Source organism: Mastigoproctus giganteus, chromosome 10, assembly GCF_048544385.1.
Source record: "Mastigoproctus giganteus isolate SK-2022 chromosome 10, ASM4854438v1, whole genome shotgun sequence".
Taxonomy (NCBI): Eukaryota; Metazoa; Arthropoda; class Arachnida; order Uropygi; family Thelyphonidae; genus Mastigoproctus; species Mastigoproctus giganteus.
Window position 1 is genome coordinate 18,438,782 of NC_143584.1, and position 24,210 is coordinate 18,462,991.

Genomic DNA, 24,210 nt, shown 5'->3' on the forward strand with positions numbered 1-24,210 from the left:
CCTGTATACAATACTCTAGGTGTGGCCTGACCATTGCCTTATACAAGGGAATAATCACCTCCTTATCCCTGCTAGAAAAATTCCTATATATCATCGACAGTACACCATGAGCTACTCTTGCAGCCCATCTGCACTGCTCAGAAAACTTCATATCTGCCTGCACAACCACCCCCCAGGTCCCTTTCATTCTCTACCACTGTCAGTGTAGTACCACAGAGTTGATACGTTGCTCTGGGGTTGCTGTTTCCCATATGTAGTACTTGACATTTGTCAATGTTAAACTTCATTTGCCACCTCTCAGCCCAACCTTTCCAGATCCTGTTGCAGTAGCATCGTGTCAGTAGTGTCCTTGACAACCCTGCCAACCTTCGTATTGTCTGCAAACTTGGACATTAAGCTGGATATACCATCATCAATATCATTTATAAATACAGAAAACAATAATGGACCCAATACTGAACCCTGAGGGACTCCACTAATAACATTAGTCCACGATGAGCAGTGTCCATTGATTACCACTCTGTCTTCTCCCCCTCAACCAGCCCTTTATCCCTAGCAGCAATTTGCCCCCAATGCCACACTGCTCCAATTTGTGCAGCAGTCTTCCATGTGCAACAGTATCAAAAGCCTTTCTAAGATCCAAGTATATAATATCAAAGTTATTCCCTGCATCCAGTTCTTTTGTGACTGCATCATAGTATCCAATCAAATTGGTCAGGCAAGACTTCCCCTTAACAAAACCATGCTGTGTCTGAGCTATAACTGAAGTCTTGTCTAGATGATCCTGCAGTGCTTCTTTAACCAGTGTCTCCATTAATTTTCCAGGAACAAAGTTAAACTAACAGGTCTATAATTACTTGTGTCGCCCTTTGATCCTCCTTTGTGAATTGGGGTGACATTTGCACATCTCCAGTCCATGGGTACTTCCCCTGAGTCCAAGGAAGCTCTCATAATTATGGCTAAGGGTTTGCTTACTTAGTTTGCTGCCTCCTTTAATATAACTGGATAGATCCCATCCACCCCCAGGTGCCTTTCTTGTATTTATCTTCAACAATTTCTTCTCCACTTTACTCTCAGTTATTACAAGATTCTCTAGCTTACTGCCAGAGTTGAATACACCTCTGGCATTCCCCTCGCTGAATAACTCCTCATGTGTGAATGTCAATGCAAAATATTCATTTAGTTTGTTAGCTACCGGAGGAGGATCATCGACAGTTGACCCATCGATATCAAGTAAACTAATCTGATTCATCCCCTTCCTTCTAGAGTTTACATAAGTAAAGAACTCTTTGTTGTTTTTCTTTGCATCCCTTGCCAAAGATTTCTCGTAATCTGCCTTCGCCTGCCTAACCTTCTTTGTAACTTGGTTACAGATCAACTTGTATCTATCATAGGCTTCTGTGTCATGTGTTAATTTGTATGTATCCCATGCATTTTTCTTCTCTGCAATATGTCTCATTAGTTCATCTGACATCCACTTAGGCCTAAACCTTGAACAATATTTCTTAGTTGGTATGTAAAGCCTAGTTACTTCCAAAGTAAGTTCTTTGAATGCTTCCCATTTTGAATTTGCTGTTGGTAACATCATCAGTTGGTCCCACTGTATAGAATTTAAATACTGTCTCAGTCCATCGTAGTGGCCTTTACGAAAGCAATATCCCTTCCCTTTACCCCTAATGGTAGTTACCTCTTTGAGTAAATCCCACTTCAGCACACTGTGATCACTGCCACCTAGTGGTTCATTTACCTGCAGATTCTTAATGCATGAAGAATCACTATTGAGAATCAAATCAAGAGTATTACTCCCTCTAGTTGCCTCCCGAACATGCTGATGTAGAAAACAATCATCCAATAAATCCACAAAAGCCTTGCTTATGTGTGTGACCAGCCCCCAAATTCCAGTCAATATCTGGGAAATTTCCTCTTTTTGCTCTTCTCTGGCTTAAAATCTTTGTGCTCATTCTATCAGATTCATTTGTTACTTCTATTGTTTTCCCAACTTCACTAATCACTCAGAACTCTTTAACTTCGTTTCTTTGGAACTTGACATTCTACAGTCCGACTTTCTTAACAGTGAAGTAATTTTCCTTGATGGTTTTGATTTTTAACTCCAGCTGGATTTAGTTTTCTAGTTATGTGGACCCAATTGGTTGAGTCATTGAGGCTTTTTTTTTTGCCTACCATGATAATAGATAATCCTAACCACACACTGAATATGCTTGGTCTTTTCCTCACTGACAACCCTTCAACGTACATGATCAATGCTAGTGGTCCTTTAGTCAACTCAGATTAAAAACTGGTGATGGTCTCTTCTCCAGTGGAGCTTCTTTCTCACTCTCACAGCCATTCTCGCCCTTGTGTCATTTGGCATTATAAAGCAAAATGGGATGAGCTGTGAGATTCCTATTCCTCTTTTTCTTGGTTGGATTACTGTTTGAAATCTTCCAGCATTTGCTCAGCTTGTGTCAGTGAAATTATTCTTGTAGAAATAATATCCTTTACTTGGAGAGAGAGGCACTATGTGGCTGGTCATTTTATGGGAATGAATTAATTAAACAACACTAATATACCATATGAAAGACTAAGTTGCTTTATTAAAATGTTACAGTTACATTGAAAACATGTCAGTAAGTGATTCTATTGAGTTTAAATGTTTGAATCGGGGTGTTTTCAATAAAAATAAAACATGATTTTTCAATAAAACAACTTAGTCTTTCATGTGGTATATTACTGTTGCTTAATTCATTCATTCCCATAAGGTGAAATCCTATATTCCATATTCTGCCCAAAAATCTAAAAGGTGGTGCCCCAAAAAATGTGCTAAGGCTGTTCAAGATAAGAATGTAACATAACACAACTGGCTTGTATCCAAATCTTCAGCTTCAATGGACACTGCTCAACGTGGACTAATGTTATTAGTGGAGTTCCTCAGGGTTCAGTGTTGGGTCCATTGTTGTTTTCTGTATTTATAAATGATATTGATGATGGTGTATCAGGCTTAATGTCCAAGTTTGCAGACGATACAAAGGTTGGCAGGGTTGTTAAGGACACTACTGATACTATGCTGCTGCAACAGGATCTGGAAAGGTTGAGCAGATGGGCTGAGAGGTGGCAAATGAAGTTTAACATTGACAAATGTAAAGTACTACATATGGGAAACAGTAACCCCAGATCAACGTATCAACTCTGTGGTACTACGCTGACAGTGGTAGAGAATGAAAAGGACCTGGGGGTAATTGTGCAGGCAGATATGAAGTTCTCTGAGCAGTGCAGACGAGCTGCAAGAGTAGCTCATGGTGTCTTGTCAATGATATACAGGAATTTTTCTAGCAGGGACAGGGATGTGATTATTCCCTTGTATAAGGCATTGGTCAGGCCACACCTTGAGTACTGTATACAGGTCTGGAGGCCTCATTTCAAGAAGGATGTAGAGCTGCTGGAACGAGTACAGAGAAGGGCAACAAGATTAGTGAATGGAACAAAGGGTTGCTCTTACGAAGAAAGGCTTAAGTTTTGCAAATTACAGTATCTGGAGACTAGGCATCGCCGAGGTGATCTGATAGAGGTGTACAAGGCTTTGAATGGCTTGAGCATGCTCAATGCCGATGGAATTCTTCCTCTTGCTCAGAATAATCACCTGAGAGGGCATAAATTCAAATTGAGGAAGGACGGATGTCGGATAGATGTGCGGAAATTCGCCTTTAGCCAGCGGGCAGTTGGTTTGTGGAATAGACTTCCATCGCTTGTTGTTGAAGTTGATAGCCTAAACAAATTTAAGGCTCAGCTGGACAGGTATTTCGAACGAATTGAGGGGTGAAATGGGAGTAGTGGTTGTTTTTTTTTTTTTTTTTTTTTTTTTTTGGCTGATGCTGAATAAGCTTGCTTTCTTGCATCATATGCCTCTACTAATGCTAATTACCTACCTATACTAAAGCCCACAGTAGTTGTAAAACAATTATTAATTATCCCACACTCAATTTGGAACAGACTAAGATTAGAAAATTTACTTCTTGTCCAAACGGTAATCAAGCATTCTGGTCACTTAGCAAAGCTGTTGGCTAAAACTTCTGTCCATCTGTACTGTCACCTTTGTTGCAACTTTATGGTTCTGTTGCATCGTCAGCTGAAGATAAAGCCAACTTACTATAATCCTATTTTTCTTCTAACTCTTGTATCAATGATCTTGGTAAACTATCTCCTATCATATCCAATACAGCATACTCAATTCCTTCTGTGGACAGAAGGATGTTAGAAGAATTTTGAACATACAACAAACTCTCGATTTACCGGGACACTTCAAGATTAGAAATTAAAAAAAAAAAAAAAAAAAAAAAAATCAACCAGAAATCATCAAATTCAAGTAATAACTAGAATAGGTATAAACAGATGTTTTGCAAGTCGTAAATAAGCGACAAGAAGCAGCATTATAAGTCATCATTAGGAGATTAGTGTGCCTATTATCTTGCAAAAAAAAGAAAAAAGAGAGACCAAATGTTTAGTTTGTTTTAGTGCGTCGCGTCGATTATTGTGTTCCATCGCACTGCAAAAGGACAAATTTTGTTTCTTTATTTATGTCAGGGTGTCAGAAATTTTTTTTTTAATAGTAACTTTTTTTTTTTTTCCCCAGAAATCGCAAAAATGATGGCCGAATACAAGAGTTGTGCTTTCGTTTAAACAAAAACTTTAAATTATTCAAAAGTTTGAAAATGGTGCATCCATTAAATCTCTAAAGAACCATTATAATTGTTCTGAGAAAAACAAAAACGACATTGTAAAAAATAAACGGAAGCATCATATTTGACACGTGAGTAGTGTGCGGTAAGTTTTTTATCTATTACCATACTTTTTACGTAGGTTGCTGAACATTTTTCGATACAGTAAGTCCCTGACTTATGTAGCTTCGTACTTACGTTACGTTATTTATTTTTTTTATATATGACTGAAAATTTCTAGTGAAGGGGAGACACATTTCACCATAATAACGTAAAAACCCACAGAATTCTAGCTATCGGTATTATCGCAAATGCAACAGGATTGAGTTTACTACCTGTCTATAATTAATTGCACTGACAGAAAATCCAAAGGTTAGTAACCCGGAAAGTGCAAATTATTTTTATTGTTTTATGGCAGTGTCCTCCAGAAATGAGCTTTAGTAAAATGTGAGCTCGCGTGGGGTTATAATAGTGAGTTTTCGCCTTAACCCTATGAAGTTCTTTTCAGAAAATTTCGTTTTGACCGTATGTGCCGACTAAGAGAATAAGTGATAGCGCTACTAGTAAGTCTATCATGAAAAGGAAAGCGATCGAGTTGGATCAGAAAATTAAAATAATAACGATGTATGAAAATGGCCAAACATTAACAAGTATCACGTGGCAACGTTGAACACAATAATAAAGGAGAAAGACGGAATACGAGAAGCGGTCGGCACCAATCAAGGTCAATTATAATAATAACCAAGGCTACAAAATACATACCTGTTTTTACAGTAAAATGACAAGCATTTTTTTCTTTCTTTTAGGTTTTCTTTTCTTATGTGCAACTCTGGCTATTTCTCCGCTGTCCCCAGATAAAGTTTTTAATTGAACTAATTAAAAATATAGACCTATTTTTCTTCATTCTTCTGAGGATATTGTAGTTTTTGTAATTTTGGCATATCAGGGATATAGTAGCAATATTTTATTAGTCTTTCCCGAGTTACGTAAAACTCGACTTACGTAATAAGTCCTGGAACGTATCCTTACATATGTCTGGTACTTACTGTATTTTTGGATTAACCGGGAAATTAATTATCCCTGAATTTTTTTTAACCATCTATCCCAGAAAATCAAGAGTCTACTGCAGTGGTTTTCAACCGGGGTGCCACGTAATTTGGGTTTAAGTTACTAAACTTATTATTATTTTTTAAAATTTATATGTTTATTTCATTATAAGAAGGTGGACAGTATCTTTTTAATTTTGTGGTGATCTATAATTGATGTTTACTTAGTACCTCTATATAAAGAATAAAATTATTATATACTGTATACATGTAATTTGTATTATGAAATGTAATAAAAATTACATTTCATAATAAGTAGGCAGGAGCAGCAGTGCGTAGCACATGCTTCTTGATTAGACCGGGATACGAGCCGTGACCACCAAATACAGAGGATGCAGAAAGGTCGGGGAATGACCACCGCATATCCCCGGAGCAATATGGCCTTAGTTGCTAATGCTCCTAAAAACCAAATAACAACAACAACAACATTGTAATAACTGTCATATATATATATATATATATATATATATATATATATATGCAGAGAGAGAATCGGATCTAACAGGCAGAAAATTGAGTAGGGGTGCTGCAAAGTAAAATAAATTACTTAGGGGTGCCGTTATTAAAAAAAGGTTGAAAACCACTGGTCTACTGTATTTGATACCAAGAAATCTCCAGGTCCTGATGGCAAATCTTCATTTGTTCTCAAAACCTGTTTTGCACTCTTGCTCCATTGGTGTTTTTACTTCTTTTTGTAAATTTGCTCATATCCAGGCAGTTCGTAAAAAGGGGATAAAATCCCTCCCTTACAGTTATCACCCTATTGCACTTATCTGTACTTTTTCCAAAGTAAAGAAAACTATCAACCATCATTTCTTAAACTATTTTGAAACCATTCATCTGGTTATGATCACCAGTATGGATTCCATCAGTGTCGATCCACTGATGATATATTACCTTGTGTTACTCATCTTTGGATAAATTTGGTGAGCCTCAAGCAGTTGCTCTTGAAGTTTTTAAGGCTTTTGGATCATGTATGGCCTAAGGGTCTTTCAAACAAGCTCTCATCTTATGGACTGCTGACTGTTTTTTGCGATTGGATATCCAGTTTTTTTTGTTTTTTTTTTTTTTTTTCAGGGAATAACCACCGCACATCCCTGGAGCAATATGGCCTTAGTTGCTAATGCTCCTAAAAAAACAAATAACAACAACATGTTTAATGAACTTACTCACGAAATGGGTGATTGTAACTACTCTATACTATGGGGAGCATGCAAAACTTCAAGGATGTATCTATTTAGACAACTATTTGCAAATTATATTTGTAATTGTGAAAAAATGTTATATAGTATTCCATTTTCATTTAGGTCCATATGCAGCGTGTGATCCAAGTAGCTTGAAAAAACATATGCGTATTCATACAGATGAAAGACCTTTCAAGTAAGGATTTAAACAAAGTAACACAGGCCTACAATAGTTTTGGGGTCTTGCTAATTATATGTCCTTTAGTAATTAATGATTTTAGAAACAATATCCATTTTCTTCATAATATGCATTTTTTTTTTATTATATTATACTTTTTATGTTTTTAATAAAATATACACAAATGATATTGCATATTTTATTATTATAAGGTTGAAGGCCACTGGTTACTGATTATTTTTTAATATGATTGCAAAGAGAAACATTTAATATGATTGCAAAGAGTGCTGCCCACTTATATACTAGTACCATCTTATGCAGAGCATAAGTGGGCAGCACCATTAGAAAGTGCCATTCTCAATGCTTTCTTGGTTTTTACAAAACAAGCCTTATTTGCCATACTACACTACAAAACATTTGTAGTGCAGTATGGCAAATAAGAGACTTTAAATAAACTTGAAACAATTTGGTACATTTGTGGTAGCCTTGTGAAAAAAATGAAGCACAGACATTATACTCTTCATAAGAATTTGTTTAAAAAGTATTGTGCATATTTCTGGATGAAACATGCCAACAAAGATAAACCATAAACTCGTACAGGGTTTGCCACACTTTGAACATTTGAGGAAGTTGAATCAAGATAAGAAAAAGTCTCTGCTTTTAATATTCCGTGGTCTGGTGTGAACCGAGGAGGCATGGAGATGATTGCTGGTCTTTTTTTTAAATTGAAGTGCATGGATAAAAATAAAAAGGACATTTTATATCTGAATCTAACTTTGTATTCAAGACCCATTGCACATGGACCTGATTCGCTTATACTTTCTCCATATAATTCACGGCACAGTTACGTAATGAGATTCAAAATCTAATGTATGGCAACAGTGACTGTTTCCAGCATGAATATGTTGTAAGTCACAACTGTTCACATAAAGCAAACTAAACAAACTGGTGAGACTTCCATTTCAGACAGAGATCCTGAGGTCAGCACTCCATGCTGAGCCCCCCCCCCCCCAAACATTTTCTCAGTATACAGACACTAAGCATATAATACCATGATTTTTTTCAGGATTCTTCCCTATCTTTATAAGTAAATGTTTGATAAATCATCAATAGGACACCATCATCATGGGTTTTCCTTGCCACCTATCTATATTGATATGGCTGGACATGAAGTTCTTTGAACAGCATAGGCAGGTGACAAGGAAATCCTATAGCATGCTACCGATGATTTATCGAATATGTGGAGATAAGGAGGTCATAATTCCTCTGTATAAAGAATTTGGGAGTACTGTGTCCAAGTATGGAGCTGCACATTAAAAAAAATAATAATAATAAAAAAAAATCAAACTTCTCGAAAGGGTCCAAAGATGGACAGCTTGCCTGGTGAAATCTGCAAAAAGGGCACCTGTATTAGGAAAGACTTCATATATGTGGGCTATGGAGCTTGGCAACCAGGCACTGAGAGAGGATATTAAAATTAGTGAAGGTGAAATTTTCGATGGTATGAATGATTCCAGAACTAGGGCCATAAATTCAAATTATAGGAAACGAGATTTAGAATAGATTGTAGGAACTTTTGCAGTGAGTTGTTAATTACTGCACCTCTGTGGATAGTTGAGGCCGACATCTTGGGGAAATTCAAAAGTCAGCTGGATAGTTACCTTGCAAGGAAGAAAATGCATAGGTTGTTTATTTTCTTTTTATTTTTAATATATTTTTTATCATTTTTATGTAGTAATTTTGTTTTTAAAAGCTTGTGGTTTCCTTTCACTATACGGTTAATATAATAATAATAATAATAATCTAGATAAGACTGCAGTAATAATTCAGACACAGCATGGGTTTGTTAAGGGAAAGATTTGTCTGACAAATTTGATTGGATACTATGATGTTGTTACAAAAGAACTGGATGCAAAAAATAATTCTGATATCATATACTTGGATTTCAGGAAAGCTTTTGATACTGTTGTGCATGGAAGACTACTGTACAAATTGGAGCAGTATGGTATTAAGGGCAAGTTGCTACAATGGATAAAAGGATGGTTGAGTGGGAGAAGACAGAGATAGGTAATCAATGGACGCTGCTCTTCGTGAACTAATGTTATTAGTGGAGTCCCCCAGAGTTCAGTGTTGAGCCCACTGTTATTTTGTATATTTATCAATGATATTAATGAAGGTATATCAGGCTTAATGTGGAAAGTTTGCAGATGATACAGAGGTTGGCAGGATTGTTAATAACAGTAATGGCAGTGTGCTACTACAACAGGATCTAGAAAATTTGGGCAGATGGGCCGAGAAGTGGCAACTGAAGTTTAACATTGACAAATGTAAAATACTGCATACGGGTAGAAATGTACCAACTGTGTGGTACTACACTTAGGGTGATAGAAAATGAAAAAGATCTGGGAGTAATTGTGCAGTCAGATAGAAGTTTTCTGAGCAATGCAGACAGGTTGCCAAAGCAGGTTTGTCAATGGTATACAGGAATTTTGCTAGTAGGGAAAAGGAGGTGTTATCCCTTTGTATAAAGCAATGGTCAGGACACGCCCTTGAGTACTGCGTACAGGTCTGGAGGCCTCAATTTAGAAAGGATGTAGAGATGCTTGAGTGTGTACAAAGAAGGGCAACAAGATTGGTGAGGGGATTGAAGGGATTCTCTTACCAAGAAAGGCTTAAGTTCTGCAAATTGCAGTGGCTGGAGACTAGGCACCTGCAAGGTGATCTGATTGAGGTGTATAAGGCCTTAAATGGGTTGATCATATTCTGGTGGGATTCTTCCGCATGTTCAGATTACGAACATGAGGGGGCAGAAATTCAAATTTGAGGAAAGACTGTAGAATAGATGTGCAGAATGCAGAAATTTGCCTTTCCATTCAAGAAGGAACGAGAAATGCTTTTAGAGGGAATGGATGTGTGAAATAGTTTTTTTCTTCTTTTTTTGCTAATGCTACGTAAGCTTGCTTTCTGCACACAAAGTGGTTGGCGCCTCCATAGCCAGGTGGGCAGGAGTGGCAGTGCATAGCACACGCTTCTTGATTAGACTGGGGTTCGAGCCTGTGACCACCAAATACGGAGGATGCGGGAAGGTCAGGGAATGACCACCGCATATCCCCGGAGCAATATGGCCTTAGTTGCTAATTCTCCTAAAAACCAAATAACAACTACTAAAAAGGGGCCGTTACCTTTTTCATAAAAAGAATAAAAGTAATATAATACAGTAACCATTATAGTGATCATGTTTTCAAATTGAATTTTGATTCTAATAAAAGCCAATTCTAATAAGTGAAAACCGATGAATATTATCCACAGGCTATATAAATAAAGATATAAAGCACAAATTACCGGAATGAGTGTGCGCATGTTCGTGATGATTAAACAATGGTTTATTTTGGAGGCGTCTGACCGGTGGCTTTATCTACTGCTCTGTGTCCTGTTTACTGTGAGTATTGGGGACTATGAAGCTCGTCCATGTATTTCTGTCACGTTTAAACTTCTCTTAACAACATCATTGTTGTATATACAGTAGAAGCATATATGAACAGACTCTCGAATGCTGGTTGGTAACTGATTTGGCCACTAGATGGCGGTAGAAAAGATGTATGAGAAATACAGAACTATTTAAAGACGCTAAATGAGTAAAAAAAAATGTACAACAGAAAACTTTCAGTTATTCGGAAGAACATTATTCACAGATTAGCAAAATAAAAATAAATTATACTTACGTACATAGCTTAATTAATATACATATTAATTAAATATAACACTTTTGTAATATGATTATAATTTTAAATAGTCATTTATTTTAGATTGCTTTAAATTATCACTACAAAGTCTATAGATTTTTCAATAAGTTTCTTACAACTCTTCCCTCAGGATTGCTATAATTTCATGAGTTTGCTGTTTTTTAACTGGAATTCGTTCGGGTTCATCTTCACTTACCTCCTCCTTGGCAAAATTATCAATAACAGATTGGGCAATTTCTTCTGTTAAAATTGTAGTAACTACCCGTTTATAACAAATTGTACAAACAAAAAGGCCTAATAAACTGAAAACTGCAAATTGTTTTTAATTTTTTTATGGTTGTGACCTCTAGAAATGTGCCTTAGAAAAATATCACAGAGGCATTCAAAATTGATTCTTATAACTGAAGATGTGATCCCGATAAACAATGAAAGTGTAGTGCATTTTATTGATTTGAATCTGTTCTTTGAAATTTAATTCTCTAAATTTCTTATTCTAATAACCATTGATCACTATAACCAGCACTTATTGTATTTGATATTACATTAGGGAGACTTAAAAACTAGATTTTCAAATTGTGAAATAAAATACAATTCATTTGCTATACCATGCATATAGGGATGTGTAGAGACAAGATCAGATGCAATTATGACCAAAGTGAAAATCATGAACAAAGCTGTGCTTTATGCTTGAAACTAAAAAATTTGAACTTGCTATTCTTTTACTACAAACACAGGACCAGGTGCAGCACACGTCTTAACTATATCATCTTATGCAAAGATTACATTCTATTTATTTGTTTTTCAGGTGTCAGATTTGTCCATATGCAAGTCGTAATTCTAGTCAACTGGTAGTACATTTGAGGACCCATACAGGAGACTCGCCATTTCACTGTTCAGTTTGTACAGCTAAATTTAAGATAAACTCGGATCTGAAGAGGCACATGCGCTTGCATACAGGAGAGAAACCATACAAATGTACTCTATGCAACTACCGGTGTTCAGTAAAAGGTTTGTATTGTCGTATTTGTTTAGCTTTGTCACAAGTATAAACCGTTTTTAATGCAAAGTTCTTACTGTATTTTACAATTATTTTGGTACTATGCCAATGATAGTAAAGTAAATGCCGATTAACATTATCTTTGTTTATCATTATTGGCTGCTTATTATAATCAAAAATGAAAAATCCAAAAACCATCTATATTATAATGTATATAAATTCTTCCACTTGATGTGATCATACTGCCATTTATTATTTCAATTAGGAGAAATGTGTCTTTTAAAACACCTAGAATTGTTTATAAGTGAGAAATTTGTTAATTATTTACAACCCTGACCATGCAAAATAATGTTTACATAAAAGCAGCACCTTTTTAACTTCTATCCTGCTGTGTCTGTAGCCTTCAGGAAATGCAGGGGAGTGCCTGTAAACAAAAGCAAGGGAACAATAAAGAACATGGTGCTTTTGCTATAGGGCTGTATGGTTGGGGAAAGGAGCAAGCCAACCCACTATTGTAAGGTTTGACAACCATGTAAAACAAGTTATTGGTATTTAATTACGCTGTACAAACCTTTGAAGTTTCCCACAAGTGATCATATGATCTTACGGTGCTTGTTTTTTTTTTTTTTGTTAGTTGTTGGTCCATCGGCTTCTGTGGCCATAATGCACCTCCCAAAATTTTTGCATTTTACTCTGATCCAAGCCCGAGGCGGGATTCAAACCCGTGACCTTTGGGTTGCCAGGCAGGCACTTTACCCACCTGGCTAGCCTGGTTGGCTACAGTGCTTGTGTGCAGTACTGTATCCACTGTCTGCTTTTCGTGGATAGATTTGAGTTTAGTTTGCAGTTGAGGTCTATCGAGAATTGAACTGTGATTTATTTTTTCTTAGAATAAAAATGTCACAAAAATGTAGAGATTTGAGTGAAAAGAGCAAAATTCTAAGTGCTTATGATGATACCTTACCTAAGTGTAGTCAGAGAGAAAGAGAGAAGCTGCATTAAAACTATATTTCACAGCCTTTTTTGTGTAAACTTTTAAAGAGTAGAAATCTCATTAATTATTAGTAGTGATAGTGACTGAGAATGACAATCTGAACAGGAAAAGAAAAAGATATGGAAAGAATGAACTTGTGGAAGATGTGCTTCTGAGTTCACAAATGCAAGATTAAAAAATGCCCCTATCAGTAGAAATATCCTATGCGAAAAGGCAAAGGAATTTTCAGATGAACTCGGTGAAAACAATTTTAAGCCTGCAGATGGGTGGCTAACTAGGTAGAAGGAGAGATAGAACATTATGTACAAAAAATTTCAGGGAGAAAAATCAGACTTAGACACAGGTTCAGCACAAAAATGGGTTGAAAATTGCTTACCTAATTTATTGGAAGAATTTAGTTCTGACAATTTTCAACACTGATGAAACTGGTGTTATTTTAGAGTGATTAGCATTAGTAGAGGCATATGATGCAAGAAAGCAAGCTTATGCAGCATCAGCCAAAAAAAAAAAAAAAAACACCCTTCCGCTTAACCCCTCCGTTCGTTTGAAATACCTGTCCAGCTGAGCCTTAAATTTATTTAGGCTATCCACTTCCACAACAAGGGATGGAAGTCTGTTCCACCAATCAACTACCCACCCGCTGGCTAAAGGCAAATTTCCGCACATCTATCCTACATCTGTCTTTCCTCAATTTGAATTTATGCCCTCTCAGGTGATTATTCTGAGCAAGAGGCAGAATCCCATCAGCATTGAGCATGCTCAAACCATTCAAGGCTTTATACACCTCTATCAGATCACCTCGCCGGTGCCTAGTCTCCCTAGATCAGAATAACAACAAACTTCGCCTAATAAAAGAAACACTTCGACCATGGTCTACTAGCTTCCGATCGAATAGACAGGAAGAAGTGATCCTCGCTCGACTGCGAATCGGGCATACACCTATGACTCACTGTTATCTACTCAGAGGTGAAGACCCCCCCCCCTCAATGCCAAAACTGTCAAGTTCCGCTGACTATACAACACTTCATGGTAAACTGTCCAAAATTTCATAGAGAACGTCAAAGCCTTTCAATCAATAATGAATAAACAAAACAATCTAATGCTTAAAACAATTTTAGATGACCGGTCAAATATAACCGAAGTTTTCTACTTCCTTAAGTTAACTGGATACTTTCAAAACATATAAAATTAATAGTACACCTTTTATAGAGAAGCTATACAAATATATATAGCAAAGTCTTGGTTCTGCCATAAATCACAAGTAAAGTAAAAAAATGCTGATATACAAAACTCTCCTACCTAGGCTAGGTGCATTATAGCCTAAGCTGCTCTTGCGCCAATAGCTTGCAAATAACAACAACAACAGCCTAGTCTCCAGACACAGTAATTTGCAAAACTTAAGCCTTTCTTCGTAAGAGCAACCCTTTGTTCCATTCACTAATCTTGTTGCCCTTCTCTGTACTCGTTCCAGCAGCTCTACATCCTTCTTGAAATTAGGCCTCCACACCTGTATACAGTACTCAAGGTGTGGCCTGACCATTGCCTTATACAAGGGAATAATCACCTCCTTATCCCTGCTAGAAAAATTCCTGTATATCATTGATAAGACACCATGAGCTACTCTTGCAGCCCATCTGCACTGCTCAGAGAACTTCATATCTGCCTGCACAATTACCCCCAGGTTCTTTTCATTCTCTACCACTGTCAGTGTAGTACCACAGAGTTGATACGTTGCCCTGGGGTTGCTGTTTCCCATATGTAGTACTTTACATTTGTCAATGTTAAACTTCATTTGCCACCTCTCAGCCCATCTGCTCAACCTTTCCAGATCCTGTTGCAGCAGCATAGTCAGTAGTGTCCTTAACAACCGTGCCAACCTTTGTATCGTCTGCAAAATTGGACATTAAGCTTGATATACCATCATCAATATTATTTATAAATACAGAAAACAATAATGGACCCAACACTGAACCCTGAGGGACTCCACTAATAACATTAGTCCATGATGAGCAGTGTCCATTGATTACCACTCACTGCCTTTTCCCCCTCAACCATCCCCTTTATCCATAGCAGCAATTTGCCTCCAATGCCACAATGCTCCAATTAGTGCAGCAGTCTTCCATGTGCAACAGTATCAAAAGGCTTTCTAAGATCCAAGTATATAATATCAAAGTTATTCCCTGCATCCAGTTCTTTTGTGACTGCATCATAGTATCCAATCATTTTGGTCAGGCAAGACTTTCCCTTAACAAAACCATGCTGTGCCTGAGCTATAACTGAAGTCTTGTCTAGATGATCCTGCAGTGCTTCTTTAACCAGTGCCTCCATTAATTTTCCAGGAACAGAAGTTAAACTAACAGGTCTATAATTACTTGTGTCACCCTTTGATCCTCCTTTGTGAATTGGGGTCACATTTGCACATCTCCAGTTTATGGGTACCTCCCCTGAGTCCAAGGAAGCTCTCATAATTATGGCTAATGGTTTGCTTACTTCCTTTGCTGCCTCCTTTAATATAACTGGATAGATCCCATCCACCCCAGGTGCCTTTCTTGTGTTTATCTTCAACAATTTCTCCTCCACTTTACTCTCATTTATTACAAGATTATCTAGCTTACTGCCAGAGTTGAATACACCTCTGGCATTTCCCTCTCTGAATAACTCCTCATGTGTGAATGTCGATGCAAAATATTCATTTAGTTTGTTAACTACCTGAGCAGGATCATCAACAGGTGAACCATCGATATCAAGTGGACCAATCTGATTCATCCCCTTCCTTCTAGAGTTTACATAAGTAAAGAACTCTTTGTTGTTTTTCTTTGCATCCCTTGCCAAAGATGTCTCGTAATCTGCCTTCGCCTGCCTAACCTCCTTTGCAACTTGGTTATAGATCAACTTATATCTATCATAGGCTTCTGTGTCATGTGTTAATTTATATGTATCCCATGCATTTTTCTTCTCTGCCAAAGGTCTCATTAGTTCATCTGACATACATTTAGGCCTAAACCTTGAACAATATTTCTTAGTTGGTATGTAAAGCCTAGTAGCTTCCAAGATAAGTTCTTTGAATGCTTCCCATTTTGAATTTGCTGTTGGTAACATCATCAGTTGGTTCCACTGTATAGAATTTAAATGCTGTCTCAAACCATCGTAGTCGCCTTTACGAAAGCAATAACCCTTCCCTTTACCCCTGATGGTAGTTACCTCTTTGAGTAAATTCCATTTCAGCACACTGAGATCACTGCCACCTAGTGGTTCCTCTATCTGCAGATTCTTAATGCATGAAGAATCACTACTGATAATCAAATGAAGAGTATTACTCCCTCTATTTGCCTCCCGAACATGCTGATGTAGAAAACAATCATCCAATAAATCCACAAAAGCCTTGCTAGTGTGTGAGTGACCAACCCACAAATTCCAGTCAATATCTGGGAATTTGGGCGCCTCCGTAGCCAGGTGGGAAGGAGCAGCAGTGCGTAGCACACTCTTCTTGATTAGACCGGGGTTCGAGCCCGTCACCACCAAATACGGACAATGCGTAAAGGTCAGGGAATGACCACCGCATATCCCGGAGCACTATGGCCTTAGTTTCCTAAAAAACAAATAACAACAACAATCTGGGAAATTAAAATCCCCCATTATAAGGTGATGCCTGAACATACTTTATTATTCAGAAATGAACATTTGGCAGCTTGAAAAAAGGACAAAGATTGCCTGTACTTCTTATGTGCAATATGGCAAGCACAATAAAAAAAAAAAAAGCTTTTCATAATTGGGAAAGTAAGCATCTGTGTCTTCAGAGGGACACAAAACCCTACTATTTGAATATAAGAGCAACACAAATGCATGGATGACGTCTCAAAGTTTCATTTACTTTCTGAAAGAATGGGACAGAGAATCATCACAAGCCGGTAAAAAAATTGTGCTTACCTTAGATAACTGTACAACTCATCTGAATGTGCATTTGAACAACATAAAATCTGTATTTTTTCCAGCAAATGCAATGTCTAGACCTTTGGATCAAGGAATCATAAAGGTTTTCAAAACATTGTGCAGGAGTGCAATGCAAAGCAAAATTATTTCAGAAATTGAAGGAAATGACGATGCCCAAGCTAGGGGCATGGCAAAAAGAATTAACATATTATATGCTGTGCATATGATGGCTAGGGCTTGGGGATTTAATTTCTGAACAAACAATCAAAAACTGTTTTCGTAAAGCTAGATTTATTCAGCCAGGTGTTGTGATCAATATTGAAAAAAAGTAGTGCAGTGCCAACTGAGTATACCAGTAATTCATTTAATATCACACAGTGTAGTCTCCTTTGGAGTCATGCGAGTCATGGTGGAACAAGACTCTTTTACTCACTTTTCCTTAGTGTTTATCTCTGATGATTTCGCGCAAATGCCTCACAAGGTCTGTATAATTTTCCCTATGACTGTCTGGCCTTTCTGTAGATAATCCACTGGCAACACTCCATTAGCATCCCAAAAAAACTAATGCCATCATCTTTCCAGAAGGATTGACTTGGCATTCTTTGGAGGGGAGAAGAACTGAGTTTTCACTGTTTGAACTGCTCCTTTGTGAACAGTTCAAAAAGTGATGGATGCATGACCTTGGATAAGGTCACGAATATTTGCTTGAAAAATGATGCAAATGTTCACTTGATTTGACAACTCTTGTGTGTTTTTGATCTGCTGTTACCAACTTGGGGACCCACTGTCTTGATACCTTTTTCATAGTGAAAATTTCTGTTATTATGTGTGGTATACGTGTTCAGATGAGATATCCAAGATGCTAGCAATGTATTGGACTGTCACTCGTTCATCAACCTCATCACCAGATCTGCACACCGTCAATAACTTCTGGAGTGATGCATGTTGCAGGTCTTCCACAGTGTGGGTCATCTCCCAGGCTCTCCCTCCCTCATTTAAATTCTGCTGCCCACTTCTTTTGGCATTATTGCATTTGGCATTAGACCCTTTCTCCCAAATTACTAATACTAAATATCAGATGACTACGTGGTAACTGATTTTGCCCATCTTTTCTCATTCAAGCAGCTTTGTTGACTTCAGGACCCATAATTAAAAAAAGGAATTATTGAAACTACATAAAACTCAATGGGTTATTTGAAGTGCAGAAATTTTTATTTACATTATATTATTTAAATTTTTATTTTTTTTTATGTAAACCCCAAACACGAGAGGTATTAGAACCTATAGTACTTAGTACCGTGCTTGGGTGGAGGTTGAGAAGACGAAAGAAGATATTTGTTGACATTGGACTTGAACTTCTGTAGACTAATTTTCAGGAAATACGTATGAAGGAAGGTTGTTACAGAAAACGGCAGTTGAATGAATAAACGAGGAAGATGAAAAGTTGGTTCTGTGAGTTTGAAGTTGGACAGTAAATGGATGTTGGCTGGTGGCGGCACGTGTTCGGACTGTTTTGAAAGAGAGAGCAGGAATTATAGAAGCCAATTCAGAAGAACAGTGCCCATGGAAGTATCTGTAGAAGAGGCATGCAGCAGAAACAGTACGTCTATGAGACAGCGAATGGAGAGACTCTGTTAGAGATGAATCATTAATTAACCTAACTGCCCTCTTCTGAATGGAATCAAGAAGCCTGAGAGAGGTTTTGGGGGCACCACCCCAGATATGGGAACAATATTCCATGGCAGGGCGGATTTGCGATTTATACAGAGTGAGCAGCTGTCGAAGAAAAGTAATGCCGAGAGCGAAAGAGAAAACCAAGTTTTTTAGATGCAAATGAAGCAATATTTGTAATGTGCTTGTGCCAAGAGAGATTAGAAGTCAGGGTAATCCCCAAAAGAGATATATCATTTTGCCTAGAAATCAGAGTGTCACTAAAGATGAGCATAGCAGCAGAAGAATCCTTTTTGTGAGACATAAGACAAGACTGAGTTTTAGAAGGGTTGAAATCAACTAAATTGTCTTTGCCCCACTGGAGAAATACCTGAAGATCGGCGTTTAAGGAATTGGTAGCAGATTTTCGAGAAATTGAAGCTGATTGAGCAGGACAAGGTTTCTCAAAATGGAAAGTGGAATGCAATGTGCTATCATTGGCAAAACTATGGATAGGATTTCCAGTCAATGGAAGAAGGTCATTAATATACAAGAGGAAAAGAATGGGTGAAAGAACTGAACCTTGGGGGACACCGGCATTAGTGGAGAAGTTAGAAGACAGAGAGCCAACTACCATCACCCTCAGTAAGTGATCAGAGAGAAAACTGGATAACCAATTACTAAAAACAGTTGGAAAACCATAAGATGGAAGCTTGTTTAGAAGACCTTTATGCCAATACGATCGAAAGCCTTTGAGATGTCAAGAGCAACTACTTGTGTTTCACCGAACCTTTCCATTGAATTAGTCCATAAATGGGTAACATAAGCCAGAATATCACCAGTGGATCGACACTGACGAAATCCATACTGGCGATCGTTGATCAGATGGAATGTTTCTAGGTGGTTTAAGAGTTGGCGGTTAATTGATTTCTCCATTACTTTAAAAAGAGTAGAAGTAATTGCAATGGGACGGTAATTGGATGGGAGGGCTTTGTCACCCTTTTTAGGAACTGGCTGGATATGAGCAAATTTCCAAGCAGAAGGAAAAACACCTTTGGTATAAGAAAGTGAAAAAAGGCGGCAAAGAATAGGAGTAATTTCAGGAGCACAGGTTTTGAGAACAAGTGGAGAAATACCATCTGGACCTGGAACTTTCTTAGCATTAAGATTCGTCAAAATCCTTTTGACGGAAGACCACAGGAGGCATTGAATGGAGCGTGTTGGAAATGGTGGGAGGTGTTTTACCAAGATCATTAATACATGAGTTGGAAGAAAAATGGGATGCTAGCAGGTCAGCTTTATCCTTGGCTGAAGTGACAACAGAACCATCTGGTTTGGACAGAGGTGGGAGCAGAGATGGGCAAAAGTTGCGGCCAATAGCTTTGGCAAGAGACCAGAATGCTTGGCTACCATTAGGGCAAGAAGCAAGTTTTCTACTCTTAGCCTGTTCAAACTCTAGTTTGGACTGATTAATAACTGCTTTACAATTGTTGCGAGCTTTGGTGTAGGCAGAAAATGAAACTGAAGAATTAGAAACAAGCCAATTAAAATATGCAACATTCTTCTCTTGAACAGCCTTAGCACATTTATTGGAAAACCAAGGTTTAGATAAAGGATGAGATTTTAAAGTGGAGTGTGGGATAAAGGATTCCATTTCTGCAAGAATAATTTCACTGACACGATCTGAGCAAACGTTGACATTAGAAGTTTTGAAACAGTAATCTGACCAAGGAAAAGAAGAAAAGTCTTGCAGGTCATCCCATTTTGCATTCTTGTAATGCCAAACAACACGAGGTTGGGAATAGCCATGAGATAAAGGTTCCATTGGAGAAGAGACAATCACCAAGTTGCTTTCTCTTTGTTTTGGTTCTTATTAACTATAAAGGGGCCCATGGCCAGCAAGAAATCTGCTGCTACTTTATTATTCACTGACAGACTTATGGCATTGGTATGAGTATATGTAAACACAGGATTAACTGTGCCGATGGCAAGCAACCAGCAGGGTTCAGACTTAGCTGGAGAGTTATATTTGGACAAGTCCAGTTGTGAGTGTTCACCAACAGAATTCATTCATATATGTAGGTTTCATTTGGGTTGCCTCCAGACAAGTCTGTTTGGGTATGGCTTCTTTTTTTTTCTTTTTTAATAATTAGCACTATTAAGGTAATTTTATGGTGATATAATATTTTATTGGACTGACTGTATGTGAAATTTGAATTTTTAGCACTGTGTGGCATAAAATGACCAGGCCATATTGGCTTTGATACTTTCTGCTCCAATTTTCTCATTAATTGGAGAAAATTTATAAGGGTGTATTTATATAAATTTACAAAGGGCCCATTTAAAAGCATGATTTATAAAGGTGCTTCACTTGAAAGTTAGTTAGATGGTCTTAGGCCAGAGGTGCAGGGTTCCCCAAATATTTATTCCAGGATTTTCTTCCTGCAGACATAAAAACCAGTTGTGAAGATTGCAATTTGTGGACCATAATTACAGCTGTGAATTAGTATTGACAAAATAATGCAAAGAAGCAAGCTTATACATTATCAGCAAAAAAAAAAAAAAAAAAAAAAAACACATCATTTGCTCATTATTTATAATATTTCTTCAGTCTTTCATTAAATTTAATTTATTCAAACTGCCTACTTATATAATGCTACATGGTTGTTTATTCCAACAATCAACTGTCAATTCACTTGCAACTCTGGCTACACATGAATTTTCACATATCTGTTCTGTGTATATTAATCATGACCAATCTGATTGTTCTTGCATTACTTCTTTAATTGGTGATTGTATTATTTTCCCTGGCACAGAAGTCAGACTTATTGGTTTATAATTGCCAATTTCACCCTTCAAACCTCCCTTGTGAATAGGAGACACATTTGCACATCTCCAATCTGTAGGGATTTTTCCTGAATCTTAAAATGTTCTTATTATTATAGGATGTTTACTGCTTCTTTTAATATAATAGGATTGATTCCTGATGGAATCTATCCTATCCTCCATGACTGTATAGTAAGTGTGCCGCTTTTAAATCCTCCCAAGATTGGAAAAATTCTTAAAGGCCTCCTCAGTTGGGACTGTAGTTAGCTGATTTCAGGCTGAGGATTTCCATGAGTTATTCTGGTTTTTTTTTAGCTTACTTGGCATTCAGATCAACCTGTAAACACACACTTGTACAGACAAGTGATAAACATTCTGTGTAGGACCATATGAATTTGGCACACTATGACCAAAAAAGTCAATTCACCAAGGAACTCCCAAAGCTAGCAAGCAAGCAGGTTAATGTCTTCTAATGGGAACTATTTGTAATATTCAGTTCTCAAATTTGAAAATATTTTAAATGGTATAATGATATAGTGGTTTTAAAAATAGTATAACGAATGATGCAGCTTGTCGTGTAGTCTATGCTTTATTTCAGAAATTTGTTTAATAAAAATTGTAAAATGGCACTAGACAATTGTCTCATTTTTTACTAGGTTCAGAAGTGGCTTGATTTTATTGAAAGGTCATTTCATTTTTATTTGCCAGTTATCATTAATTGTGACATTCATCATTATTAATTATAGTAAATGTTCTTGAACTTGTAATAGGTGACAGCCGTCTTAACAACATTCTGGACTTTTTTTTTTTTTTTTTTTAAGTTTAACAAATTAAATTCCTGAAATTAATTTAAGAAAAGTAAACTTATAACCCAGAATGGCATTCCAGCCCAATTTCAGAAATGATAAGTTTTGACTCATTCTGGTAGCTATTTTGTTACCATGCTTATTTAAATATTGTTTTTCCTTACTTTCATTCACAGGGGCCTTGTGGTTACTGATGAAATTACAGTTGATTTGTATTTTTATTTATTTATTATTTATTTTTTTTGGAGTTTTATATTACATATTCTCACGCTGTTTGATTGGGCATGGATCACAGCAGAGATGTTGCCACAGTAAGTCACTTTTCATTGGTGTTTTCATGAATTCTTTTCTAAATCAAAGAAAGCACTGCAGTGTTGAAAAAGCAGTGTGCATAATCTCTGCATTAATTTCCCTTTAACTCCATATATTTTAAGGTAATAATAATTGGATCCGTGTAATCATTTAAGAAGAAAAAAGACTAATTAATTGGCTGTATTTAGATTCGATTTGCAACAATGAATTCTGATAAGAGTATATTATACATAGATGAATTTCATCAGTCATCTCACAGGCTGCCATCATATTTATAAAAAATTGCCCCTGCATCAAAGCTGTCGGTTGGGAGTGATATATATATCAGAAGACTCTCTGTGATAGTCTGGGAAATAATTGTTTTTTGGCCAATCAGAAAAGAATTAAATTTCAGTGTCATTTAACTCTTTCAATTTTTTTTTTCCCGTAGCATTGATATTCAATTTTGAAGTTGTCATTTTCGGATTGAAAATGACAACTTAAATAATTTCAGTGATGAAATTATTTAAGCACTTTACTTCATCGGGATTAAAACCTTGACATGCTTTTAAAAAAGTTGAGTCTATTGAATCTGCAGCGTTTTCATCACTGAAAATATTTTTTTATTAACACAAATGGAATGTGTTTTTTTGCAGTGGTGTGATCACACCGTTGACTTCTATTCTTTTCATTGTAGACTTTTCGTTTCATTGCGTATTGCTGTATACTCCTTAATGATTCTTTGGACACCCTTGGAGTGTAGATGTGTATCACATTTTGGGTAGGCACCTCTGTAGCCAGGTGGGCAGGAGCAGCAGTGCGTAGCACATGCTTCTTGATTAGACCGGTGTTCGAGCCCGTGCCCACCAAATACGGAACGGTCAGGAAATGTCCACCGCATATCCATGGAGCAGTATGGCCTTAGTTGCTAATGCTCCTAAAAACCAAATAATAACAATAATAACATTTTGGGGAGCATTTAAATGAGGCCGTCTAGAGCTTGAATTACTGATTCATTTTTTTCTGTTTAAATTATTTGTCATATTCTTTCATTGAAATGATTATTGTTTTAATGTAAGGCATGAAATGATTTTTTTTAAATTTTTTTATTTAGTGAACCTTGCTATACACACAAAGCTTAATCATTCCATTGAAAAACAGTGGGAGTGTTCCAAATGTGACTTCCGCACCCCTTCACGAAAAGAACTAAGAGAACATGTGCGTAGCCATAGCAACAAACCAGTCAAATGTCCCCAGTGTACTTATACTACAACGTCTAAGAGTAATCTGAAGACACACCAACGAGTCCACAATACTGAGAAACCTTTCAAATGTTCAGATTGCAAGTTCAGTTCAAGACAAGCATGTAAGTATGTTTATCTTAGTAATTATTGTTTCAGCTTTTGAAACTTGTGCAGTTCACTGACAAAATCATTATTATTAGCTTATACAAAAAAAAAAAAATGAAAAAGGAAAAAAGCTTTCTGTTTATAGTTTCATGCTTTGCATGTCTTAACTGCAGTGACTAACATGAATTCTAATTTCTTTTTATCATTTTGTTATTATTGAGAGACCTGCTTTTAAAAGAGATTTTAATTTTGTGCATTCTCTGTTTAAAACAAAGCTTTTATTTTTTTTTTAATAAAGCTCAATCTCTGTTAATTTAAGTTACAATTAGTTGCAATAGTAGATATCAATACACATTCTTAATGAACGAAACACATTCATAGTGGCATTTTTAATAGCTTTTAATGTCAGTTAGGTTTATATTAATGATGTATAGTCAATATTAA

General features: G+C 36.8%; 1 protein-coding gene across 1 annotated transcript in view; it reads left to right on the forward strand.

Annotated features, from left to right (window-relative positions):
• Positions 1-24,210, forward strand: part of LOC150078821 (uncharacterized) — an 81,792-nt gene that overhangs the window by 51,337 nt on the left and 6,245 nt on the right. The window contains exons 5-7 of the mRNA XM_090382381.1: positions 7,126-7,198; positions 11,729-11,931; positions 23,532-23,783. Of these exons, the coding sequence (XP_090238507.1) occupies positions 7,126-7,198; positions 11,729-11,931; positions 23,532-23,783 (528 nt within the window). The remainder of the gene's footprint in view (positions 1-7,125; positions 7,199-11,728; positions 11,932-23,531; positions 23,784-24,210) is intronic.